The sequence below is a fragment of the Leuresthes tenuis genome, unplaced genomic scaffold, assembly GCF_036924035.1.
Source record: "Leuresthes tenuis unplaced genomic scaffold, fLeuTen1.0.hap1 SCAF_12, whole genome shotgun sequence".
Lineage (NCBI taxonomy): Eukaryota > Metazoa > Chordata > Actinopteri > Atheriniformes > Atherinopsidae > Leuresthes > Leuresthes tenuis.
The window spans coordinates 19562891-19590718 of NW_027325366.1; the positions used below are offsets into that span (position 1 = coordinate 19562891).

The window sequence follows — 27828 nt, forward strand, 5'->3', positions numbered from 1 at the left end:
AACACAAACGAACGAATACACATGTATTACGGGTCAAACGTAAGCCACATACTGCACTACTCAAACATTGAAGTTGTTTAAAGCTCGGCTGTGGTGTGGCACGCCGTTAAAGACAATCTTTGGACTGGGAGACACCGTGTTTATCTCTTTATGTAAGCTAGTAGGCGTTCACAAACTGACGCTCTATCTTGTTATATTTGAGGCAATTAGGGCGGTGATACGTGCAAGATGTAATCTGTTTGGCGAATGAATGAATTAATTAAAACGTATGTTCAGTCGTGTTTTCGATATTCAGGTTTAAGGTCAGGCAGCCTTCACCCCCACCTCCCCCTCTTCTGTGTCTACGTCTCTCCCGCTGCCGTTGAGCGCTTGCTGCTGTCTCTCCGCTCCTGTTCTCAGTGAACGGTGAAACTCCACAGGGCAGCCTGCAGCCACAGAAACTCGGGCTTATTCCAACTTTACCGCCAGTTGCGAGCGTGTCTGGACGAACACGCTTAGTTGGCACAGCAAATTAGCCGACGGTGAGTCATACACCCGCGGTCGGAACTTGAAATATGACGATAATCAAAATGGGGGGAAAGTCTTTGCTCGCTTACTGAAGTTGGAGGTTCTCCTTGTGGAAGAGGAAGAGGTGGCGGCGGACACCACGAGTTCACTCACACAGTAAAAGGTAAGCCTGTAAAGGTCGAGAGGCACGGTTTAAGACCCACAGCGTTCTGGCTGCTTTTTTTTCTTCTTTGCTGTGAGGGTTTCACGCGAGGAGGATAATGACTTTCAAAAATAGGTGATTATGGCGTTGAGTAGAATGTTGCCGGCTCGCAGCTTTAGTCCCCCATTGACTCCACACGTGTGTTGAAATTCCTGTTTGCGCCTTTTAATTTGCTCCCTCTACTTTTCTGACTGATTTATTATTATTATTATTATTTTTCCCATGCCTACGTTATGTAGCCAAAGACTACATTACAAAATGCAATAAGTTTCAGGGCTTGAAGCTTGTTCCCTTTCTGGGGATAAATTGGCTTGATTTGCCCCTCAGCAACACAGCAGAACACCATTCAACAACTGGACTTGCACTTTAATACATTTAGTTTGAGCTTGTATGCAGATGATATATATTTAAATTGCCATGTTGAGTTAGGAAAGCACTTGTGTGGGGGAGGGGAAGACATTCAACTGTACAAAGATACTGCCACCAGTTTCAAGGGACAGTTCACGTTACTGTATAACTACTATGACACAGTTAAGCTACTGGCTGTGTGCAAGAACAGCAGAGGTAACTACAAAGGAAGCCCCATGTGTGGTGATGAAGATAAAAGAAATGGCAGGATAATGGCATACTTTAACTTGTCTGCAATAAGCTGTCCTGGCCTTGAAGAATCAAAGTGTATTAAGGCTTTTTGAACACACTGCTGCTCGAATGCTGCATTTAACCCGACTCTACGCTGGAGATCAAACATACAAATGCCAAAGTGTTGTGACCATTTGCTCATATAACGTGTTTGTTCACCAAAGCTACATTTCCATTACAGTGTTTTTTTTCCTCGCATGGATTTCAAAGTAGCACGCTGGAAAGGATTAAACCAAGTGGGAAATTTAGATGTCTGAACCTTGGTTTAAACAAAAAAAACAAAAAGAGTTGAATTGGCACCAAAGAATATGGAGACACCTTTTCTGTTCAAGTTCTTGTGTGGTATACATTCAACTCGTGGATGTTCAGCTGTGTCCTCCTCAAGATAAGAAAACACAGACTTTACCACCTAACATGAGCGAATGCCAACACACTCGATGGTAAACGCTGTGTCTTCATGTCACAGTTGACATGTCGTACACACACTGTAAAGCAGAGTTGGTAAACACTGGAGAGCAACATGGAGGTTAGCTGCACGTTGTGGGAGTTACTTTTTTCGGTATAATTAGAGGGAGGGGGGGGGTGGCTGCGAACTGGGATGTGGCGACCATAAAAGTTGGGCCGTAACCGCACTGTGCCACACAAGTCCGATACCAGTGGCTAAAACGATACGTTCCATGTTTGTAGACTTTACACTTAGAATTCCTTTGTGGGTTGTAGGCCTACAACATGGCTACGGTGCCTCCAGTGTTTTCTTTTCTCCCCACGCCAGGCCCCCCTCTGCGTGGGCGTGATAACAGCTGCAGGACACATAATACAATCAAGCCTCTGCTGACACAAGTGAAATTTCCTCTTTGTTGGAATCCCAAATATTTAGTTTCCGTTTTAGATGTTGTATTTTTAGCGTCAGTGTTGTGTTCATCAGCACGGGTCATTTCACGCGCTTGCTCCTGGTCGTTTGGAAGACGTAGCGGTCGCGTTGCAAGGTGGTCATCGCGAGTCGCGGACGCTTCAGGAACTTTGTCCCGGCCTATTTCCACAACGGTCATCTTTCAACCACTCTCAATGTACAACTTGGGACCACAACGCGGAGCAATCACCGAGTATATTATTGTGATCGCCGCCTTTCGTCTTAGGCAGCCCGAAATGACACACTGTGTACCCAGCTTTACTTCCGTTTCTTTCATTTGAAACCGATCCAATGTTCGCGCGCTTCATTAAGGGAAGCAGATGGGATTTTTTGGCTCAGGTGACGAGGAGTCGCGGGTGTTGCTGACAAAGTCAACTGGCTTCATCGCCCCAATGATACAATTGGTTCCCATCCAGCTGCTGTGTTTCCATTGCTGTCAATTGGCATCAGAGCCAAAAAATGTCTCAAAGGGGCTAAAGCTGACATTTTATTCAAAGCATTTAAGTCGGTGGATCCACAACCTTTTGTCATACATAAAATTGTCAGCCCAGTCTGTCTACCTCTTGCTCCACGAGGCTGTTTGAGGTCTAACATGCTGCCTTTGTTGTCAGGTCTATGTCGGATCTCGGGCTCAAAAGGAAAACAATGATCTGACATGCATAGATAATCATTCGTGTTTGTCCTGGCTTTGCCTTGAATTAATTTTTGATAAACCATTAAAATACAATGACTGTGGACTCGTCGAGGCAACAGCATGGGGCGTTTTTTATTTTTTATTTTAATTAATCTTTTTCATTCAGTTCAAAGCATAAATGTATCCTCTGCTCATAAGTAGGGCAAGGAAGTCCCTGAAAAAAAACCTTTGTCAGTCTTGTGGTGGAGCAAATCTCTGTTTCGGGCTGTCCAAATATTTCTATAGCAGTATTTATTTATGATGGGCCAAGGGAGGAGGTGAGCCATTCTTTCCCTCCAGAAGATCCATGTAGTGTTCATGGGCTGCCAGCCAAGTGGCACACAAGTGGTTACTCTGAAATTACGCCCATACAAGTACTGGCTGGTTGAAGGCTATAGTTAAGCATTTGGTGATATTTTGGATTCAGGGTGGCGCTGTTTATCATTGTGTGAAATGATCTCTGTGGCTCTGTCCTTGTGTATTTTATCCAAAACAAAACAAAAGCAAATCCAGATGCCTTTTTAAAGGTTTGTTGAGTGTGTGTATAGCAGTTTACTCCACTGCGTCTTTTAATGTTTCTATTGTATATGAGGTTCTTTTTTTCTTCTAAGGCTTTGCATTTATCTCAATCGAAGATGTTCTCTTAGTGTGTGTGTGTGTGTGTGTGTGTATGACACTTTCTCCCGAGCTCAAGCTGTAGATACAAAAGCAGACTGACAACATGTAACGTGGGGAAAGATTCTGATCTATAGGGCAGTTATTTAAGCACATCTGCCAGCTGTTTTTTAAATAGGTTTTCAGAAGGAAGGAAGGTGTATGGAGACACTGATACCGCTGGTGGATGACTGTTCAGGAAGTTGTGCAAGCACATGCATGCCAGAGAGACGAACCTCTTTCTGAAGTTCAAACTGTGTTTTCACACAGTCCTAATCTTTTCACCTCATTCGGGTTCAGCCACATTAGAATACCCTGTTGTGTGTTTTCCGATCGAAACTGCAAAGCTTATAAATACACGCTGTTGTTTGGTCTTTAATGGCCCGTAGCATAGTCGAGGGGATGGATGCCTTTGGTATCTTAGAGTGAAAGTCTGAAGCAAAGTCCATGCTTTGTCACTGTGAGCACCAGCAGTAATGCAGCATGATTTGAACTTGATTATCAGATGTTTCGGTGATTGTATTAGGGCGAAATGGGAGAAAAGCTCTTTACTTCAAAGGAGAGTTCCCCATTGGGTTGTTTTCCTCCAAACTGTATCACGGTTCAAGACTTCAGGACGGTCTGAAATCAGAACAAGAGGGATTTTCATCACATAAGAAATCACATTACGTGACAAGGTTCACAATTTAACCTTGTTTCGTTTTTTTTTTCTAGTTGAATGATACAATGGTTCAGGTTTAATGAAAGTCTGACTATTTTGCCAATGGCTTAAGCTCGTGCCTCCAGCTCACATGTCACATTTCAGTTTTCAGCTAAATGAAATTGCCACGCGGGAGCTTTTAGGCTCTTACCTTTTAAACTAGATATTCTCTAAATTAGTTGGTCATTCGTCGATCTATGAAACTGCTGCCAACTGTTTTGAAGAAGAATTGAATTTCACTATCGGAGCTGGGTTATTTCAGCGTATTAACTCTGCAGGACGTGTACGTATCTAGTTTCCTTCCATGTAAAATAAGGAATTATGAACTATATGACTTTTTTTCCTCTCTGGACACGGGGATTGTATGACTCCTGCAATGCTTTACTCGGCATGTTTTCACCATCAATGGTGCTGCTGTTGCGTGGCGACCAGCACAACAATGGACATCCCTGTAGAAATCATAGGACACACCGTGGATGCAGAGCAGGAATGAAACGATGAGGGAAGAGAGATGGGGCCCGCACAACGGCTAGTGATAGAGAAGAGGAGACGAGTTCCATGTCTCCTTCCTGTCATCGTGGACAATGTGAGATTGCTCTAAGATGGATGAACTAATGAGCGTAGCGAGGGATCAAGGGGACTTCCTTGAGTGCACTGTAGCCACAGTTACAGGCTGCAGAAAAAACACTCCAGATTACATTGTTGAAACATGCACATCTTTCAGATGGTTCAGACAAACAGGAATGAGTCAGGGAGAAGAAGCTGGATGACTCGCCATTGTCATGGACATTCAGCCCAACTGCGCCTCACATCATTGTGTATCTTGAAACATGCAAACGTTTTGGCTCTCTTTTTTTTGGCTATGATCGGCCCTTTCGATTTTTGGAAATCCACTGTGTAATTTCCCCACATTTAAACCACCACCCCTCCCCCTGCTTTCAATTGTAGCGCTGTAGAAAAGGTAGAAACATATTTTCTTTTTAATGTGGTTTGTACAGAGCCCACTTGGTGAGATCTGTAGAGAGGATTTTATTACATGCAGGTTGCCAAAACGTGGCCATGAGTTTGTAAGACACTGAAAAGACATAATGAAGTCACGGCCGTGAGTTTGCACTGCGTAGGAATATGATAACTAAATTGAGGCTACCTCTTAATAATGTATGAAAACTAGACAGAATCTGTTTTGCTCTGTATATTGATTAAGCCTTATGGCGTAAAACCACTTTGATCTCATTCCCACCCATTAATAACCTGTGGCTATGCATTATTAAGATGTGGCCAAAGTTTAGTGATCACGTTCCAGCACATTACCAGCTCTTGTCCACGATCTCATTATGTTATTTCAAGCATTGTGCGACTCAACCAATGTCTGATGACAATCACTGAGTTTAAGCTTTTTTTTTTTGTCTAGTCTTTGTATGCTCATTAGTTATCTATCTGCAGCGTCCTCCCAGGCGGCCAGCGGGGGATGTTTTTAAAGTAAACTCACGGATTGGCTGCTTGGAAAGACACGGTTCTGCAAACGAAAGCTGTCATCGCTTTAAAAATGGCAGTCGAAGTTTTACGTTTGCTGCCAATGAGTTTGTGTTAGAAAAGATCAACCACAGGCTGGCCCTACATGTGATTAATGTTGGCGTTGGACACGCATTTAATCCAGGTTCTATAAACGCGGGTTCATAAGAGATTAGCTACGGGAATTGATTTTTGATCCCTTTTATCTTTTAAGCAGCAGCAATATGTCGTTAGAAAGAATAAAATGTACTTGAAAGGAAAATGTATATTTGGTGTTCTGCTATTGTTTCTGATCATTTATTTTTTAAAATTCCCAAGCAGACTTTATTGTCATGGTATAGATACATAGATAGGCTCTGTAATTGTAGGGTGTAAGAGGAAGCTCTAAACTTTTATCACTCGTGCAGACAGTTGGTCAGCAGGAGAAATGCTTTGTAGTGGACGCACACACATTGCCACGGGGAATGTTTGGTGTGTGGCATTGGTGTCACACTCTGTAAATGCTGAGTGAAGGAACAGCTCCGAATGAAAGTCTGCGTTTCAGCGCACTTGTTTGTTTGACCCTGATGTCGGATGGAGGGAAAGCGCCAGCCGAGTGGGGGGGTATTTAAGGTGGCATGAGCAGCTGTTGACGGAAAAGCGAGATCTTCCGGTCGCCATAGCAACACTTCTGTTGCCCACACTCTGTGTTTACAGCTTGTTTGTGCAGTCGGCATCTTGGTGAAATGCTTGACTGAGGCCTCTGTGGTGGTTTGCAATATCAAGAACATTTAATAAAAGGCTGCTTACATAAAACCTGTTCCTGTAAAGGTGTAATATTTGATTGATATATCATTGCAGATGTAGTACCGTGGCCTTAAAGCTACACTATATTGCAAGCTTATCGATAAACACTGCAGCATCTTGTAGAAATGTATTAATTTGATTATGAGTGATACTTTAATCGTTAGATCAGCCAGACGCTGGAAATGACTTGTAGAGAATGACACGTTGGCTATTTTTCCTCTCCTTCCTGGGATGGGGAATCAAAGAGGTTTCTTGGAGAAACGAGACTGGCGAACAAGACTAAAGTGTGTTAATACCTTGATACAAAGTCAAGCCTGAACTGAAAGTTCGAGATGACCCATTCGTGTAACCGCTGTGTGTGGTCTTGTGACATGTCTTTCCAGGGAAGCTTTTCATGCTAAATGTGAAGAAACCTGTTTCTGTTTGACTCACTTAGCTGCAACATCAGATGATTGTAATTATAGATCCCACAAGACAATACATTCATATGTATCTATGGAATGGTTACATTCCTCATTTTCTGAGGGGGGGGAGGGCTGTACTTTGGTTCCTACTTAAATGACAAAATGGCAGCAATAGGCAAGTGGGAGAGGCTGTTTTGTTTAATGTCAACGAGTTCAGCATGAGGGTGGATCTTAAGTTCTGACGAAGTCCTGCAGGGATCCTTATTGTGTGGCGCCATCCTCTAATCTTTTATTTTCTTTTTTTCACACACCTCGCACCAACTTTACCAAAATTAAGAGTATAGAAGAATTTGGCATATAAATACCCCATTTTTTTAAAACATGTGTTCCTCCCTGACTCGACCTATTGTACTAAACATGCATCTGTGGACAGGATGACATTGTTTTGCTCTTACGTTGGCTGTGGAGGGATTCTCGAAGCCAAAGAGCCCTCCTGTGTAAAAAAGGAGCTGGCAGGGCAGAGCAGCGGTTTACGGTTTTGATGTCTTGTTTTTGTGCAGCCTGTTTTCTTTGATGACCCAGTTAGCAGCCAACCCACAGAAGACAAGTATTTGCTGTGAAAAAAAAGCAACACCTGCACATTCGTAATATTTGTGCTTACAGCAGGTACGTTCTACACCATAGGGCTGAAAAAACCCCAACTTCACCTCTGTATTTGTATGCAGAATCAATCAAACTTGATTTGCAATTTAAAGAGGAACTGAAGAGTTTTTTTTTTGTTTTTTTTTCAAGCGAGTCTAATGCCATTCAAAATATTTGATAGATGATTGACAAAAAGATTTTTTAACAGTAAGGATAATACAGCAAAAATGGAAAGGAAATACAATTAGATAGATGGATTATTTTGTACATGCGCACATGGTACTGATATCTACACAGTAGATCATGTTATTTGCATTCTACCCATTTGTCAGAATGAGTCAGAAATATCGACTTGAATAACCCATTAACACTACAAATATGATTAAACCCACAACTTTGACAAAGTCTGTGTTTTGATGTGTTACACGTGAAAGAACTGAGAATGTTTGTTCATATGAGCAACGCTGAGGGAATTAAATCAAGTGCTCACGTTGGCGAGGCTCTTCTGGTTACAGCTTTTAATAGATCACAGCCACGGGTCGTCAAAAATGCTGCTGTATGTTACGTTAGTTGCTGTTTTGGGAAAGAAAAAAAAAATACGTGGACAAGTTGCTGAGTTAGCAAAAAAAGGGGAAGTTGTAAGCAGTCTTGCTGATTTGACGATTTCAGAGGGAAAGGGGGTGGGTGAGTGGGGAGATATAAACGCATACATGGTTTTACAGAGGAAACGGTGTCAAGAGTATATCAGTGTAATCAATATGTTGCAATTTGAAACGCCTCTGATTCTGCTAGCTAACATGCTAGCTAAAATCACACACTGGGCCACTCAGCAGTTATGCTGACCACATTTGGCTCAGTGTAAACAAGAAAAGCCAGCAGAATTAGGGTCTTCTTCACAGCAGTATAATAGGATCTCTATTTGAATCTGGCTTTTGTTGACTGCTGAAAGACCCAGTAGATTAGGCCTACTGGGTCCAGGGGAGGCCTCCCATGTGCCTTGGAGAGCCTACAGTTGGTAGGTCTTTACTCCAGCGGATTACCTCAGCAGGTAATTTCACGTGCGAGTTATTATCCTCTAAAGGGATGTTAATCAGTGGGTGGAGTCTTCTGTTGGAATGGAAACCTGCCTACTGTTGTCTCGCTTAACTCTTCCCAGTTTGTCACCCCTAGTCTACATTAAAAGGTGTTACCACCCAAAGGAAGTGTGGGAGCAGTGTTTCCCCTTGTGACGAAAAAGCTACCATCCCCCACAGCTTGGTGACCTACATTTACTCTCACTCACTCATTGAGTAAGGCAAAAGACAATACACAAACGGTTGTTGTGATTACCTGGGTGGAAATCACTATTTATCATCCAGTTCCCTTTCCACCATCCCCCTCTTCTGATTTCCCCACCCCCACTTTCTCTCACACTCCCTACCTCCTCCCTCTAGACTGCAGCCCAACCAGAAGCTTCAAAGGCGGGTTTTACTCAGCAGAGCAGTTCAAGAGAAAATGGCTGCTGTTTCCAGGTCTTGTTTGCACATCTGTCAGGAGTGACTGTTCAGGCGAAAATGGGGTCTGTGGTATGCAGGTTTTTTAACATCATTGTTTTCAAACCTACACGAGTAGGAAATGGCTGCTTGTTTTGTTATTTTTCTTTCAGTTTAAATGCTGGCCTTTTAAGAATTTTATTGGATTTTCGTGGAATGAACGGGTGATTTACAACGATAATCCCCGTTTAATTCGCTTTGCATGGAATTATAGCAGCAGCATGGTTGTTTTAACAGGTACTGTTCAAACAGTCAACATTCGATTTTCAGTGTTATGTCTTTGAGTTGTATTTAAAGATTATTTAAAATGGTTAAACCCACCAACCTTTCCTTACTGCATGTTGTTTGATGGCAAAGCAGGTCTCTGGTTTCCAGAAATTTGACCAATTTGTGCATACTTAGATTTTTTTTTTATCCACTTAAGGTTTTAAAATACTCCAGCAGTAGTGTTTTATTTTACCAACTTGCACATCTATCATATACCCCACAGACCCTCACAGCATTGGTACAATTCCCCCATATCAAAACTATACACAAAGATAAGGAAATAAAGGCTTTGTTTTGTATTCAGTGTGACTTGCCAGTCTAGTTTTACGCAGGAGTCGCATACCTTTGCCACACTGTTTGAGCTGCACTGAAACGACCTTTAGTTGGCACATTGTGTTGGTCACGCCCCTGTCTTATTAAATCTTCCCAACGATTTTTATCTTTCCCCCTAAAATATTCAAAGCACTGATGTTCCTCTTCTGAACATGGTAAGGCGCAAACTCTTCCTGGAGAGATGTTATATTTCAGGGTAAAACTTGAATCTTGAATTGTTGCAAGTTGCCACGATGGGCTTGCAGTAAATGTTTGAATCTAAATCGGCAGAACACCTTAAATGAATGACCCGTGGCAGGTCTTGTGTCAGTTGCTTAACAGGAAGCGTTCAGCCACAGTACTGCAGTGTTACTTCATGAAGGCCTATTGTTGTTTGGGCTGTAACGTGTGGATGTGTTATGCTTTGGTAAACTGTTGGCTGACTTAAGCCAACGTCAGATTTCACATTTTCAGTGTTGTCGGTCGAACCATTCACACTACACATTGTGTTTATTCTTGAGGTCCACATACTCACTACACGGCCAATCTGTGACTCAGGCTTACAAACTACAAGATTTTTTTTTTTTTTCTTTTTTCCCAAATTAGCTCCTGACTCATCTGATCTTTATCAAGCCGTCCCAGCTGTCACGGAGGCAGGTCTTTCTCGTTATTAGCTCTACAGCATACACCATTCAAGTAGCTGCTGTTTTCTTCTTGTCACCTGGCTGATGAAGAGAACTGGCAGTTTCTCTCCACAGCTTCTCTCTCACAAGTCTGTCATGAAATCGCACACGAGAAACATCAAAGACACGTGGGTGTTCTTGCCAACGTTGCGGCTCAGTTTCCTGTGCAGACCATAGTTTCTTCGTGCTCTGGATCTTGTTTGTTGCGCGTTATTTTGCTTCCCCGGTTTTGCCCTGTCATGTCCCCAATATTCTGTTTTTATGCTCTCATTGGCTGTTGCTCCTCGCTTTGGCCTCGCTCGGCACACTCAATGATTGCTGACCAAACTGCCCATTTGCTTTCTATGTCCTATGATCTATGGACGTTTGTGTGCTACGTGAAAATCTAGTTTTAGGTCTGTTAATGTGAACTAGGCTTTAGGGGACTTGTATTATTTATTTTGGAGGAAAAAGTGCTTTGGGATTTAGACTTCTTTGTAACCGAATAGCATTTGAGAAGTAAGATTATCTTAAATATCCGCATCACCTGTTTTAATTTGCCATATCGACTGACACCACAGCTGAAAATTTGATTTCCGTTCATTTAGTTTCTTTTGGTCTGAGAGAGGCACAGTTGAGTTCATAACTTATTTAGGTAAGTAGTAGAGTAAGTAGACGAGTAAGTAGACAACACAAACAAAGCTCTTGTAAAATTATTCCTCCACCTGATGAGTGCGGTGGATCCTAAAAACCACAGCGAAACAAGCAGCTAAATTGGACAGTTAGGGAGCCGTTCCGGTTAATGTTCACGCCACCCTTTTTTGTTTTCCTTCAGTTGAAGGGCGGCTGTTGTTAATTGCCGCAAAACTGCAATAAACATCCTAATGAGCCATATATTCCCAGCAGGGATTCTCATCATTGACCCATTAGGGTTCCCCCCCCCCCCCCTTTTTTTTTTTTTTTGTCAGTCCGATGTATTGTCTTTCTTTTCTACAGTCTGTTTACACGCGGCAAAACTTGGCACCATTACAAATGTATGCTTATATATAATGTTATATCTGTAAGTGGTCCTCCAAAAAAAATAAATATATATACATATATATATTATTAGTTGACCAGATGTTGCAACTGTATTGCAGATTATTTAACAAAAAAAACAAAACCTATCGGTCTCTGAATTAAATTCGTCCTCTTCTCTGTCTCAGTGAATAAAAATAGAACCGTATGGGCTTGAATTCATTTTGTGCATGTAATGAATGGTTTCATTCCTCAGATGCACAGTGTGTAATCAGCTCTCTGTGTTATGTTGGGTTCAATGCATTGAAGCTGCTTGATATTTCCACACTGGGGCACGGCTGTGGATCTCTTTTACCTTCAGTGTGTGACATGATTCATATTGCTATAGCAACCTTAGCTGTGAGGATTGGATTTTGTATGGGGCAGGCAGGTTTCCTGCAATATGTCCCCCCCCCCCCCCCCCCCCCCCCCCCCCCCCCATCCTCACCCTTATCAACTCTGCGTCTGGACTTTTGTTAGTAGCTTTCACTTGATATTATTCTTTATTACAGCCTTGTTGTAAATCATACCTTCTGGAAATTCAACACCCATTTTCTTTTGAACACATTTCAATGAGATACTTGTTCAAGCTTGTGGTCTTATGGGAGGCAATAGCTTGTGGTAAAGAGGAACAATTTCTCAGTCTTTGACTTCGGTTATCACTTCAGCGGATAAACTATTTCAGAGGTTAGCACAGTGGTTGGTTTTATGCAAGGCCCATTGTTTGGCGAAAGCAAGTCTTTAAAGCAAGGGGAGTTGTGTAATGGATGGTGGCAACATGGGCCCATCTGATAGAAGGATTATTGCTGTTGCCTTGCTCTGATGGGACCTGAGCTCCTCCAGGCTGGCTGTTTAATTACATTTCCAGTTGTTTGGTATGTAGCTGTAGCTGCCCTGGGAGCAGTGGCTGCCTTGCTTTGATGTGGCCAGCCCTTCCTAGTCCCATATGTAAGCTAATTAGCTAAAGAGAAACATGCTGACTGTGGTCAAAACAGGACACAGTGGCCTAGGCTGGTGTTGTTTTGTCTCTTTGAGAAGGGAGTTTGTTTTTTCTTCTTCTTTTTTTTACCTGCTCGAGTGTGGTTTGTTTGTAGATGATTTTGAGTACAATTGAAATGGTATTATAAAATACTGTTGTAATATCCACGTGATATTCTGGTTTTGCAGAGTGAGTACGATTTTCTAAAAGCTGCCCTTCGTATGTGTGCAGTTGTTCATCCGTGGCAGACTGAAAGAATAAACCAAGGTGAAAGATTGAATAATTCATATTGAGTAACATGTTCAGCCCTTCTGGCTGAATGCCCACTGGTAATTGGGACAACACCATTCTTTGTTCATTTTTGCTCAGTCTCTTTTGTTGCTATGCTACCAAAGTGAATCTTGAGTGGGCCTGAGCAGTGTTTGGAATGAAAGTTGGACAGCTACGCAGTCTTCATACCTGACACCACCCTTTCGTTTCTCTTTGTATTCTTTGTCACATTCTTGTCCCATTACCTCCCAAAAGGAATGAAGCAATAAATGGTTTTACACATGCATGTCTGGACTCATATTCGGCTTTCAATTTGGTACATTCGTTTTTGCTCTCTGCATTCTCCTTCCAGTTGTACGTGGTGTACGTTTGTGTGTTTTCACTTGGCCTGTGCCGAGCTCTTTCTCACGGGCAGAAAACTAACGTCTAAAGCTCATCTTCTTGCTTTATCAGAGCCTTTTTCACGTGGCTGGGTCAATAAGAGGGAAGCACCACTGAGTTCACAGGGGAGGCTAAATTAATAAAGTCACTTTGATTAAACCAGGGAAGTCTCTAAATGCTTCAATTCGATATAAGCCCCTGGATTCACTGGTTAAGTAACAGACACCATCGTAGCAAGGAATCACGCAACAGTGGGCAAGAGTGGAGTGAGCGTGAGCTAACAGAGGCTGGTTGTCAGGGCTGTCCTGTGTGAGTGTGTGTGTGTTTGCATATGACTGCATCACTGGACACACGTCAAGACAAACTGATGGTGTGTGCATAATCTGTTTTATGTTTTTCTAAGAAGTTAATAAAGATTATTTGTTGAATGTCACACAGGTTGATGAAAATAATCCTTTATAAACGGTGCCTATGCCAGACCACAGACTGAGATGTTAATCTTAGCTCTTCTTCTTTCTTTTTTTTCTTATTATTTTATTTCAGGAGTGAGCTCAGCCTTCCAGCATACCTCCTCCCTTTCATTGGGCTAAGATGAGTATTACCAGCGACGAAGTGAATTTCTTGGTCTACAGATACCTCCAAGAATCAGGTTTGTCTCACAGATCACGTTTGTGCTAAAATGAAATGAATTCAGTCTGGTCTGATACATCAACATTATTATTAGGTATAGCTGGGGATTGCCAGCAATGCATTTGCAATTCTCATTCATCTGTTTTTCTGTTATGCATGATTAAACAAAGCATTCTCAGTTACACTAAGATATTAAACAAGCAGCGCTTCCCCCCCCCCCCCCCCTCCTGGAATGTGAACACTGGTGGTAATGCTTTTCATTCTAGAGATCTGGATTCTTAGGACCTGGATCGGTGATCGAAATCCTAGCTGCTGCATTTTATTACTGTTTATTGAGACTATGGCTGTAGCAATGTGGCATTGTGCAAGATTCAAGCAGTTCTGAGTAGTCAGCGTTGACGTTGGCCGGCCTTATTACACTCCCAAATGTCATACTGGTTATGCAATTTTGTATTCGGTTACCATTCGCTTTGTTTGGCTCATACGAGACGTTTCTTGTAATATTTTAGTTTTGTTTGTGCCCATCTTGTGCGTGGTGTTTTTGTTTCCAGGCTTCTCCCACTCAGCATTCACCTTTGGCATTGAGAGCCACATCAGCCAGTCGAACATCAATGGAACACTAGTGCCCCCTGCAGCACTCATCTCCATCCTGCAGAAAGGGCTTCAGTATGTGGAGGCAGAAATCAGCATTAATGAGGTGAGTGCCGAGGCCTGCTGTTACCGATTCCAACTGATGTCTTTTAATGATACAAAGACCAACTTTGATCTTTGTGTCGACACTCTGGGGGAAACCTCAGATGTTTTTAGTCATCCTTACGCTGGTTGAAATGCTGAAGTCCTGTTAGAAGTGTAGAAGACTCCCAGACTCTTCACAAGGCAAGTCACTAACTGTAAATGGCACCCCCCTCACGACAGGACGGCACGGTCTTTGATGGTCGACCCATCGAGTCGTTGTCGCTCATTGACGCGGTGATGCCAGATGTGGTGCAGACGCGGCAGCAGGCCTTCCGCGACAAGCTCGCCCAGCAACAGGCCGCCTGCTCCATATCAGCTTCAACCTCTGGAAACCAGTCAAACGCACCAAAGAACGGAGAAGCGACTGTTAACGGAGAGGAGAATGGCACACACAACATGAGTGAGTTGAATCCTGTCATTATCTCACTACAGGAGCTGAGCTTTTCTGTGCAGAATAATTAGGTCATCAGACGGTTGTCAGGAGGGTTAAATGGAAGGAGATATTTGCAACTGTTTTTTTTTTTTTTTTGGGCAACTAATGGAGCAAGCTTTGAGTCCAAGTCCATGAACTACTCTACGAATCTTTTCTGTGCTGTTTTTTTCTCTTTACTGTCAAGTTAAAATATTTAAAACACTTGAGCAGCTTTTTTCCCTCGGACAATATGTGAAAGTTATTGTGCACCTTTGCTCAAAACAACAGCAGTCTTGGGGCTTTGTTGTAGCAGTTGTTCCGCTGTTTCGTGAGCGAAACCAGAGAGGTGGAGTTCAGGTGGGGGAGGGTGTGTTTGTACCAGCGACCCCCCCCCCCCCCCCCCCCCCCCCCCCATAGGATTCCAACGTGTGGATAACAACAGGAAGAGATGGGTGTGAGCGAGGTTACTGGGAGGATTTACACATTCTTGAGGCTTTGATCAGTTAACACATTAAATTACTGTCGGAATTAAATATTCACCTCAGGAAATATTTCAGTGGTGAATCTATCTAGACTCATTTTTCACTGCACCTACGCTTCCTGGTAAGTGTAGGCAGGTGTTGCATGTTTGAGGTTTTTTTTTAACAAATATTTCTGTGCATTTTCCACCTTTGTGGATGCCCACTTACTACAGACAACCACAGCGAGCCCATGGAGATGGATGTTGATGTGGAGATACCAGCCAGTAAAGCCACGGTACTCCGAGGCCACGAGTCTGAAGTGTTCATCTGTGCCTGGAACCCTGTGAGCGATCTGCTGGCCTCAGGGTGAGTCTGTCTGTCGTTCTGCGTGTGTTTGTGAGGTACGCTGACTGCTTCTATTCCACAACCTTCTGACCTCCGCCTACTGTGTCCTGTTCAGCTCGGGCGACTCCACCGCTCGGATCTGGAACCTAAACGAGAACAATAACTCCAACTCCACTCAGCTGGTGCTGCGCCACTGTATTCGGGAGGGCGGCCAGGATGTCCCCAGCAACAAAGACGTCACCTCACTAGACTGGAATGTAGGTTTCAGATCACCTGTCCTCGGCTGTCCTCTTGCACCTTTGCCATGTGTTAAAGTCACTGCGCTGCTGACGAAAGACAAGTAACAGACCTGTTTTCTTTCCATCCAACAGAGCGATGGGACTCTCCTGGCAACAGGCTCGTATGATGGATTTGCCAGGATATGGACAAAGGACGGTATGTCCTCAATCATTGTCGAACCTGGTCTTTCTCTTGTCATCAGGTTCATGGCATTGTTATTGTGAACAATACAACCTTTTTGAGGGCTCTATTCTAAAAGAAACTGACTATATTTGAATAGGAAATCTGGCCAGCACTTTGGGGCAGCACAAAGGACCCATATTTGCACTCAAGTGGAACAAGAAGGGGAACTGTATTCTCAGTGCTGGAGTAGATAAGGTACTTCATAAGCATCCCCAAACATGGATTTATGTCCTTCAGTGATCATATCCCGATGTCCTCTTTCTTTACCAGTCCTGGAACTTTTATTTTCCTAAAGCTAAAGGTAGTATAAAGTCAAGACGCAGCGTGACACGTTCTGCTGTTGAATTTTCTTGAAAAGATTGACTTTTTTAAAAATTAATTTAAGGTCATTGCAGAATGCATAGAAACGGCAGCAGTTAAGCACCAAAATGGACATTTTCTAAGAAAATTAAAATAGCTGAAATGTATTAAATTCAGTTTTTGATAGACATTTGCTGTTGGTATTTGTTGAGGAATGTCGCCCTTGGGTTTTAAAGTGCACTTTAAATTTTCCAGACGACAATCATTTGGGACGCACACACCGGGGAAGCCAAGCAGCAGTTCCCTTTTCACTCGGGTAAGTGGGCTCACGCAGAACAGTACATTTGTAGAGGTTTAGCTTCCTGCTCAGTGGAACTGAGGGAGCACCAACCTGTAAAACCCCCAGTGAATGTGCGCTTTGCTACGTTCCACAGCCCCAGCGCTGGATGTCGACTGGCAGAACAACACCACGTTTGCCTCCTGCAGCACTGACATGTGCATCCATGTATGTCGCCTTGGCAGTGACCGGCCCCTCAAGACCTTCCAGGGCCACACGGTGAGCAGCATTTAGCTTTCCTGACCTCATCCCACACCATAGTTAACTCCCTTGACAGGCGCTGTAATAAGCATAGTTTTTTTTTCTGCAGAATGAAGTTAACGCCATTAAGTGGGATCCATCGGGTATGCTGCTCGCCTCCTGCTCGGACGACATGACCTTAAAGGTAAGCCCGGTCCACTCTGATACAGAAACGAGACCAAGAGATGATTTGTGTTCATGTTTTGCTGCTGTTGTCACACAGATTTGGAGTATGAAGCAGGAGTCGTGCGTCCATGACCTCCAGGCTCATAGTAAAGAAATCTACACCATCAAGTGGAGCCCCACAGGCCCCAGCACAAATAACCCCAACTCCAACATCATGCTTGCTAGGTGAGTAGCTCCTTCCACATAGCTCATGTGCAGTGTCATACACTCACTTTGTTCAACAAGCTGGTTATTTGTGCACATGCATGTACATTTGTATGTTTTTGGCTGACATTTGGAACAAATCCCGTATTCCAGCTAAAATCCCAGTGCTGCTAATGATCTGTGACCCACAGCCCTGAAATCTGACCCCGTGCATCTGTAAATGTTCCGGTTCAGGAATTGACCGTCTCTCCTGACATCCCAACACGCCTACCGACAATTCCCACACTGAAAATAAAACCATCACTGAGAGAGCTCAGAAGGAACACTTTTGAGTTGATTTCTATTTACTGCATGCAGATGTTTTCAGCTCCACTTATTTATAACTCGATGAAGAAGAAGTGTTAATTAGGATCTTTTTTTTCCTCTTTTCTCTCGCTCTAAAAAAGCAGTTCAATACATCTGAAAACGTTTTCAATTAGCACTTTTTATACTCTCCAAAAAAAAAAAAGACCAAACGGTTCCGATTTTTCTTTACAGAATCATAGACTCTCTAAAACCGACAGCAGCAACTCGTGCACAAGAAGAGACTGAATTGATCGATCTTATTTTATTATTTTCTTCTCCAGCTTGTTGTCAAGCTGGTGTAACGATTATCTTCTCTGACCCACGGTGATGGGGCAGATGTTCAGTCCAGTCGACAGTAGTGAACTAACCTTAGACTTGTGATTATCAGAAACGCAGCCTGTTAGGCTACAGTACAGTGCCATCCCTTCATGTTGCCATGGTGACACACCTGTCCAGGTTTATACTGGACCTGTAAGCTTTAGCCCTCCAGAGCACAGATGACAAACCTGCTAATGCATCAGAGGGAGGCCTTAATGGGCTTGTTTTAACAGCTGGACCCACATGTATAAAAAGCAGTTAAAACGTGCTACTTTTGGTGAAAAAGAAAAAAAAAAAGTGAAATATTAATATGAAATGACCTGTGAAAAACTGATGGTGTCCAAATGTGAGTCTGTTAGGAGTCTTTGAGCCTCCTTCAGTGCTACACATAGCAGTGGAAATCATGGAATATGCTTCTGAAAGCTCATTAGAAACTAGCAGCCACATCATAAAGTAACGGTTGATCTGAATCTTGTTTTTGCCCCCCCCCCAGCGCATCTTTTGACTCGACAGTGCGGCTGTGGGATGTCGAACGAGGCGTCTGCATTCACACACTGACCAAGCACCAGGAGCCTGTCTACAGCGTAGCCTTCAGCCCCGATGGCAAACACCTCGCCAGCGGCTCCTTCGATAAGTGCGTCCACATTTGGAACACCACGGTAAGAGTCCAAAAAGTACAAAACGGCGGCGGAGGGTGGAAGATGTCCATAGAATCCAAAGTAAATGATTTGTGCCGTTTCAGACCGGAGCCTTGGTCCACAGCTACAGAGGCACTGGGGGCATTTTCGAGGTGTGCTGGAACAGCACCGGGGATAAAGTTGGTGCCAGTGCATCGGATGGCTCGGTAAGCCCACATTATTGCAGCTCTGGTTCTTGATTACAGTCATTTGGTACTTGAAAAGTAAAGGTATCTCAATGACAACCGAGTAAACTCTCACTGCTAATTGTTTACGTTGCAGGTTTGTGTTCTGGATCTGCGAAAGTAGCTGCTCCGAGACTACAGTGATGATGAATGTGCAGAAATTGCCGCCTTCTCGACATCAGCAAACGCACTCTTCTTGCTCAAGAAGGACCGTAAATGTGTACTGAAAGCAACCCCCTCACCGGAGTTAAACCAGATGACGGCAGCGGCTTAAACACCAGCTTAATTCAGTGCACCTTACTGTTTGCCGAAGCGTGTTTTACGATAAGCCCGACAAGATGGGGAAATGGCTCAGAAATCTCCAAGACTGGATTCAACTCCCTGGGCACATCCATGTATTAAAAGGTTTCTAATGAGGACACGCTGTGATCCCCGCGGGCCACGGGTCCAGCTGTTATCGGGGCTGCAAGGGTGGAAACGCAAAGATGAGTTGAGTTTTTATTAAAGAGAGATGTGATAATGAGAGACAGGTGTCTGGGTGGGGTGGGGGGGGGGGGGTGTTTGGGTTATGAGAGGCAGCAAATTGTAAAAAGAAGGCCGTGGACTTCTGATTCCTCTGTGAAAATGTTACTTCATGTCCAAATGAACGAACCGGCAATAGGATTACAGCAACCGATCCTCGGCACCGAAGCACTGCCGCTGACCTCTGACTTCTCAACGGGGAGAAGAGTTTGTTTTCGAGAGCGCTCGGTGCTCGTTTTTTGTCAGCTTTCGAGGTGGACAGTCAGACTCGGCGTGCCGCTACGAGAATAGTTCCTAACTCGGGTTTTAACACCGGGTAAACCTGCCAAGAAAAAAAAAAAAGTCTTAACCCCGACCAAAATGACCAGCTCAGTTAACTCAAGATTAGAAAATGTCTTCTTTTTTTTTTCTTTTTTTTTTGTGGAAAAAGATGTGAAAAGTGTGGTTTACAAAGAGATTTTTTTTTTTTTTTGGATGTAAATTTCAAGAATGTAAAGATATGTAAATTAGATTAATACACAGACTTATATACTGTGTATATATGTTTATATACAGTACACTTTATTGCCATCTATAGGGGCTCTTTAATGGCTGGAGCTGTCACATCTTTGCTGTCAGTGCGTGACAAGAACACTTTCAATGAAATGCATGTCCCATCAGCTTCTTTTAATACAATCATTCTAAACTCAACCAACCGTATCCGAGGCATGAAGTTCTTTTCTTTTTCTTTTCTTCTTCAATGAGTTGCTATCAAAAGAGACATACCGACTTTGGGCTTGATCGTCGAGAGGCCACGGAGGAATTGTGCACCTCATTACCTGCGTTTATGTCGTCCTGCTGCTGTTAAGTCGGTGGGTGTGTGGAGCAGGGCCCCCGCAGGCTTTAAGTCGGTGGGTGTGTGGAGCAGGGCCCCCGCAGGCTGGCTCAGACCCAAGTGAAGGGGGCGTGGCTACAGCCTGATTAGCATCACTGTGGTTCCTCTTTGGCACTTTCGATCAGGCTGCTGAACTCTCAGATTGCATCCCGAAGGCTGGAGTTCACGCAGGAGCCCCCCACCCCCCCCCCAAAAAAGAGACAAAGACACAGAGAGAGCTGCGATTGGTCTTAATTTGTCCAGCCGATTTGGGTTTGGCCACTTTTGGAATAACGTTGTGCAGGTTAGCTGCCTGTTTCGGTCCGACAGGTTCTAAAGTAAAAGACAATATCTTCAAACTTGACCCAATCACCATTTTCTTTTGCCTTTTTCCCCCCCGGTCCCTCTCACTTTTTCGACTAGAGCAACATGAAGTGCACTTTTTTTTTTTTGGTTTTGGTGGAATCGGCAAATTTTCCGATGTTGTTGAAAGTGACGGTCCGATGTCTAATTTGTTCGTTTTCTTTCTTTCTTTGAATATCTTTAAACAACTGAATTCTAATGGGTGTTGCGTTTGCTTTCTGACTTTTTTTCTTTCTTTTTCTTAATTTGCTGAGAGCCATTATTGTCTGTGTCAGACTGAGAATTGGGCTGTGGGGTCGGTGGCCATTATCGGCATGCTAAGGAGCCCAATATAAGACAAGCGCTACGGCGGCTTCTACCTTTCTGGCACCCTGGTCCAGGGTACGGTCGCCTGTTTCCAACACAAAAATTTGAAGTCATCCAGTGTCTCAAATAAATTCCTCTATTTTGATATCAGAAAACACATCTGTGTCTTGATTTTTTTTTTTTTTATTTATTTTCCAGCTCAGAATCAGTTTCCCTCCAGTCGTCAACAAGACTTATACATGTGACAAAGCAAATAAAAGACGTGCAAAAATATAAGAAAGAAGATTTGAAATACAATAACTTTGTAGAAAAAAAATTAAGCACTAATTAGCTTATTACATCTGTACTTTCTTGGCAGCCCAAGCACAAGGGTGCATCTAATTTGGAGAATATGTCAGAGGAAATGTTTCTTCAAGCGCATACAGGTCAGTCTGTGAGTGGGTGATGAGTAAATATGTTTGTTCTGTCAACTTACAGCCACAATAGACTGGAACTCCGGGTCAGCCCAGAGGTCTGTAACGCCTTGATGCTTCAGAAACTGACGTTACACCGTCCCGTGGGGCTCTATGAGCAGCTATTGAACTAAGAGGAAAGGGTGTAGTGCAGCAAAGTAGAGGACGGTGTGGGGGGGGGGGGGGGGGCCCAGCTAGTGCCTCACAGAATTTTCCAGGGACTCTCCGTCAGCGTCTACGTCTTCATAGTCTCGTAGATCACTGGAAATGTGGATTTCAACTGTGCTAGAGTCTGAACCTAGCAAGACAGAATAGGGGTAGATTACTTTTCACCTTAGATTGCTGAGATAGTTTACCTTTCATAAAAACAAATGTGTTCTATCATATCTGCAGCCTTAACCGTGGAGAACCTTCTGACCCAAAAGCTATGCAAATAAACGGAAAGCCATAAGTCCTTTAAAAGAATAGCTTTATTTTACAAACAGGATTCCATGAAACTGCACGTGGAACGTTCTTAGAAATAACATTTGGAGGCAGCGAATGCGTGTAAACATGCTCTGGTGGCAGTTTACGAGGTACATCCTGCTGACATCGGAGCGTTTTAATACGGTCTCTGATGGTTGTAGTGAGAGCGCTTTGTACAGCTTCAGGAAGAGGTGCTTCCACCAACCAAAGGCCATGCCCTGTTTTTACAATGTTATTCATTTCTTTACCCATACTCTGCCTCTCGATCATATTTCTTGAAATTCTGTTGTTGGCCTCTTTGGCTCGACAGCGGAGAACAACTCGATTGCATTAATTTTGGAAGTGTATGGACGGTGCTGTGCAAAAGTCCTGAGCCACCTGTCGTTTCCTAATCTATCACCAGGGAAACAGGAAATGGGGGGCCAGCAGCTTATTGTCCAAATGATGGGGTTTATTGAAACGAGTGTAAACATATATGGAAATACAGCATATAAGCCCATAGACAGGGTGTACAATTGTCAATATTTGGTACAACCACACAGCCTTAACCCTCTTAGACGAGCTCTCGTTGTGATTTCTTTTAAGCGGTCTCCAGGAATAGTTCTCCAGGCTCCTTGAAGGACATTCCAAAAGTCTTCTGTGGATGATGCCCTTTTGTTTTATTCTCTGTCCAGATGATCCCGCTCTGCTTCAACAATATAGTCGACCGGGCTCTGGGGAGGATTCCTCACCCCATAAGACCCGTTGCCATTGATTATCAGTCCTGTTGTTGTATCATTCGGCACACCTTGGCCTTTTCTCCCTTTTCCCCTTTCTTAAGAATGGGCCACCCGTTCGTGGAGACCATTTCTGATGAGGCATGGGTGAACTAAAAGGCCAGGATTTTTTCCTTCTCTAAAGGACATCACTAGTAGATAATGTTCATCTGTTAAAGACAGTATTTCAGGCTTGATACTTCTTCTTTTGTCCTCCTGTCCAACCCCAATTTCACTGCACACTGAGATATGCCAATTTTTCAGGAATCACCTTGATGTTGTTGTAAAAATGCCATTTTATGTCTGTCAGACTGTGTTATCTTTGCTTCTTTTTTCCAGATGCAACTTAAAGCAATAGTAACAAACTAAGTGTGCTCATAACGGACCACTGTCGACAAAGGGCCAGTTTAAAACTGGCTGTGTGAGAACGATCGGGTACAAGGAGTGGACTAAAAATGAGTGGGGAAAAGGCAGCCAATGTCCAACGAAAAACTTTCAGCCTTTCAGAAAGCCTGGAGAACTATTGCTCAAGGCCATTTTAAAAGATGGGTTGGGGTGGCTCAAGACTTCTGCGGCGCTTTCTTTCCCTGCTCATCTGGATATGCTGCAGCTTTACCACTCGTCTTTCCTTATCATCCGATTGTCTGCAAATAAATTCCTTTAAAGGTCCGCGTGACAGCTTCTCACCCTGAAGAGAGGATCACGAGGCGCAATTGCAGTTGGGTGCGCTTTTCGATAAACGTACACAAAGAAAAAGAACAAGCCCGTCCGTCGGCAGCGGATTGAGACGGCAACAACAATGCTTTCATCATTTCAGCTCATTATTTCCAGAAAATCCACACATTCTAATGCAGGAGCTGCCCCGCTGCGGTACTAATCGGTACACATCAAAACAGACACGTCTGCAGGGTGATAAATGGCACAAATGACCGGCACAACACTATTATGTATAAATATTTGTCAAAAATAGTGTCTCTAGATCTTCACCGCTGAGGCTTATTCAGTTTATTTACACAAAAAAAAAGTTGACTCAGCAGATGCTGTAAAGGCATAAAAGGTCAACATTGAATACATCATTCGTACAGGGTGCTCAGGAGAAACCCCAGCATCACCAGCCCTGATATACCGGTGAGCTGCTCGCACCACTGACGAGCCAATTACCTTCTGAGAGGACACTGATGGCGTCAGAGTGGTGCTGTCCGTTTCCCATCACGTTTTTCTGGGCTTCCTGGACATGACTCTGGTAGAGCAGAGTCGTTCCCATGGTGGGGTTTGGGCCGGCTGCGTTTGGCACCGAGGTAGAGCCCGAGTCCCAGGCCAGCTCCCTGCTCCTCTGGAGGCTGAGGTCAACATCCAGGCCCGTCCAGCCATGAAAGGCCAACGTGTTCAGGAAAGCCTGCATTGGGTTCAGGATGCCCTGAGAGAGGAAAATGCAGAATGATTTACCGCGTTGGACGTTTATCAAAGGAATGTGCTCTGTGTGGAAGCCCGAGTCTACTACTGTGATGATAACTTTCAGCATTTTGAGATACTAAGCTGAAGTTTTTGACTTTGGGGACTTCAAAGTTGTGGAAGTTGGCTATTTTAAAAGAAAAAAAAAAAAGAACCCACCATGATAAACCATGTGGTGAGGGCTGCATTCCTGATATCCCTCAAACTGCTGTCGCTGATATCTGCCTGCATCTCCAGATAGAAGAGGAGGCTCTCGTTGATGAGGTTGGGCACCCAGCTGAAAGAAGTGAAGCGCAGCCAACTTACTTTACTATCTTTTTCAAACCTACAAGAGGTGTCTTCTTGGAAAATGGGACATGGCACAAGGAGCAACATAAACAGCACAGTAAGAACTTCTAGGACGATTTCAACACAGTTTGGCATCTTTGGGCTCACAACAGTCTGTCGCAGCAACATCTTACAGCCATATTTGGCTTATTAAGCTTTCATCCTCCACTGGTTTTCATCCATTAGCAGACTGAATTAATAGGTTTCTGGGATAATTCAGCAAATATTTTTTTAAAAAACAGACGTGCCTTACACTTCATAACCACGGAACACCACGGTCTGTGTTACTTTTTGTGTTTTTCATTTCACTGTGCTGCAAACTGTCGTCTTAGTTTTCACGTGGAAGAACCTCGGAAAAGGAGCACCGATAGACAAGTGTCCCATTCTGAAGATATTCTGAAATGCACACTTGAAATAAAGGCCCTCGGTCACGTTGACGACAACTGTGATGGATGGAAACTCACCAAACAAAGAACACCAGCATTATTTTAAAGAAGCGTATTTTTATATCGTTGGCCAGCCGTCTCTCGTTCTCTGTATAGATTCCCTGTCGCCCTTTGAGCAAAGATGTCACTGTGGAGAGATGACAAACAGGTTTGTTTCCTTCCCGTGTGCACTGCTGCGATCATACTTTTGCCGGAAACGATTTGAGAGGAAGGAGCCGACCTGCAGATATGGTCCGATTGAAGAAGACGGGGTTGGCTACGAGGACGAGCAGCATGGGTGCATATGTGGTGACGTAGTGAGGAACGGCGTGCTGGAGGCCTTGTTGGCAGCTGCAAAGAAGCAGGACAGGGAAATGTATTGGACATTGGAAATCATTAGAATACTTTCAGCGGCCCATGGTGACATGACAAGGACTGCATGCCGCTTAAAATGGGCTTGTGTAGTTGATGAATTATCCAAAGTTATTTCTGGCAGCCTTTCGCTCTAACAGGAGAACAGAGTGACACAAAAATGTTCACATTCTTCAGATATCCTCGCAGCCAAGTACTTGTGAGTCTATTTTTGTGACAAAGTGAAAGCCTCTTACTCTGAGATGGATGGGTAGTAGAGCATGGCCACTCCTTCAACACACAGCAGCACAGCCAGGCCCCATGTAATCATGTGGTAGAGGACAATGGTGCTGATGGGGGAGAGAGACAGATCATAAGACTGGCACACAGCACATGCTGCAGCTCTCTATCTTGAAGATTATCTTTTCTTTCTTTTCTTTTTTTAATGCTAAATAAATGTTCTGCTCTGTGAGGGGAGAAAATGCACACACGAGGGGAACGTGAAAAGCCTTCACAGCAACATCCGACGGCTGGTGATCCATCAGTGAAATACTTTTTGGTTCTGACAAAAGTGAGAGTTGGCATCAAAGCAAAGTGAGCGAAAGGTGTTTGAGGCGCTCTGCTGAATACAAAATGGCCTGTTGTCAGTTCCGGATAAAGCCTCGCGCTTCATCCTGCAAGTGTTGAGATGCTAATGAATTATGGATGAAAGGTGAGGCTGGGAGAACCTGATCCCTGCGGAGGTTTTCACCACCAGGAAGACGTCAACAGCATAACAGAAGGTCCACCAAAAAGAGGCGCTGAAGAACAACTGGATCCACATCTGCAACACATGGATTGGATAATGGCATTATACACGGGTCATAATTCTAACAGCTCGGGTAGTCTGTGCCGAATCCGTTCAAAAGGACCCATTGTGGCAGATGCTTTATTGCACATGCCGGTTGAACATGTATCATGTCATGTGTATATGTAGGGACTTTCAAAGTATCCCTGACACGAGGGTTTTTCCTGAATCATGCATGAACAAAAAGAGCAAAACATCTTTTACAATCTGTCAAGCGTAAGGCCAAGACGCTGTGTGCTTTTTTTGCTCAGTTCGCATCAAAGTGCAACCGAACTGTCAAGCCACGCGAGGCTTTTCTGAGAAGCATCATAGAGGACGTACGGCGCTGCCGACGCAGAAGACCTCCGGCAACACGTCTGTGTTGTTGGCCACTGAGATGCTGTCGATGATGTTCGGCAGGCCCAGCCACACAGACGATCTGACGATGATACCTGAAAGAGGAAGAGAGGTGATCTCGAGTTAGGACCGTTGAACCAACAAGCAAACAAAGAGAGGGAGGGTAAATAAGAGCGCACGCAGAGGGGAACACCTAAAAAAAAACTGGCCTGGCTTTAATTAACATTTAAACACATCACATTTCTTTTCTCGGCCTTCGTTATGAGGTAATTGAATTAATTACTGTCAGTTCAGGGAGTCCTTTTAACGGTAGCTTTACATCATGGAAATGTGAGCTTCCAGCGGGTGTGTTTTATAGGGGTGTTTCCATTTCCTCCGTGGAAGTGGAAAAACGCGAGTTCTCCCGGAATCTTTAGGCGATGCAGACCACCCGCTGCTCCGCATTTCGTTTTAAACTGTGTCATCATTGCGCTTCAAGCTGTTTGACTGAGGCACGAGTGAATCTCACTGGGCACGGAAACACATGACCTCACCTGCCTCCCCCCTCTCTCCAAGAGAAGCCCAGATTCCTGAGAACGTGGTGTAACACTTTGGGAGATAATCGTTGGAGTTTTTCCTCTTGTTTCGAGAATTTCTCCTCATTCTGATCGCAACGGGCCACCGATAAGGCGGTACGCGGTTGTAATGAACCATTCTTTCACGTGAGATATTCAAGACTCATCTCTCAGTTTGAGACGAATGAAGGAACATGTTCTGCCCCCAGAAGCTCGTTGCGGCTACTTTACACGTTTCGATATGTGCATACAAACAAGTGCGGCTGAAGGGTTAAATGAAAGTATTCGCGTGCGTAATGGGACCCAGAGCGCGACACCACGCTGTGCAAACCACGGCACTGCAGTCTGTCTCAGCTATGACAAAACAAAGAAACAAAAAAAAAACTAGGTCAACCCTAGCTGCTTCTCCTTTACCTGCGCATCCCAGTATGTCACATATACTGATGATGAACAATATCCGCGAGGAGGACGCAGGCCTTGGCAGCGGATACTGTCCGAGCCTTCTGTAACCCTTGCGCTTTGGCAGAACTTGTAAAATGGCAAATATGAAGCTCAAACAGGCGCTTCCCAGACTCAGAGCCCCGAACAGGACGGGCTGGAAGGTGACCACAAACTCCGTGGCCGCGTCTCGGTTCGGGCAGCAGAAAGTCTCCAGCCGCGGGGAGGCCATCACGGACTGCGGAGCGGCGAAGAGAAGAGGGTTATGGTGTTAAAGAAGAAAAGGGGAAAGGAAAAGGGAGAGGAAACGGCTGAGTTCATGAGCCAGCTCTCTGACAAATCACGGGGTTGAATCATCATGTGCTTCCATTTAATCCCTGAAGTTTCAGCTTAAACTCTGCCACACAATACAGGAAGCCCACAAAGGACCGTTGTGTGAACGAGGCGGATAAACTGCAATGGGCCTACAGTTTTCCTTTGATTGGTCCATGTGCAGTGGTTTAAAATACGGTTCGCA

The 27828-nt window shown here is 44.0% G+C and overlaps 2 protein-coding genes across 2 annotated transcripts; one reads left to right on the forward strand and one right to left on the reverse strand.

The window, feature by feature from the left end:
- The first annotated feature begins 234 nt into the window (after positions 1 to 234).
- tbl1x (transducin beta like 1 X-linked) lies at positions 235 to 21066 on the forward strand. The gene is made up of 15 exons (XM_072396952.1): positions 235 to 670; positions 13632 to 13737; positions 14270 to 14415; positions 14634 to 14853; positions 15560 to 15692; positions 15787 to 15928; positions 16043 to 16106; positions 16231 to 16328; positions 16689 to 16749; positions 16868 to 16989; positions 17081 to 17155; positions 17234 to 17361; positions 18497 to 18662; positions 18746 to 18847; positions 18963 to 21066. Exons 2-15 carry the CDS (start codon positions 13680 to 13682, stop codon positions 18987 to 18989), a joined length of 1542 nt encoding a protein of 513 aa, XP_072253053.1. The 5' UTR covers positions 235 to 670; positions 13632 to 13679; the 3' UTR covers positions 18990 to 21066.
- Positions 20858 to 27789, reverse strand: gpr143 (G protein-coupled receptor 143). Its single transcript, XM_072396955.1, has 9 exons — positions 27288 to 27789; positions 26305 to 26414; positions 25865 to 25959; positions 25394 to 25486; positions 25027 to 25136; positions 24825 to 24933; positions 24193 to 24310; positions 23743 to 23998; positions 20858 to 21659 (listed from the first exon to the last, which is right to left on the reverse strand). The coding sequence occupies exons 1-9, from the start codon at positions 27541 to 27543 to the stop codon at positions 21556 to 21558; spliced, it is 1251 nt and encodes a 416-aa protein (XP_072253056.1). The 5' UTR covers positions 27544 to 27789; the 3' UTR covers positions 20858 to 21555.
- Between the last annotated feature and the right edge of the window lie 39 nt (positions 27790 to 27828).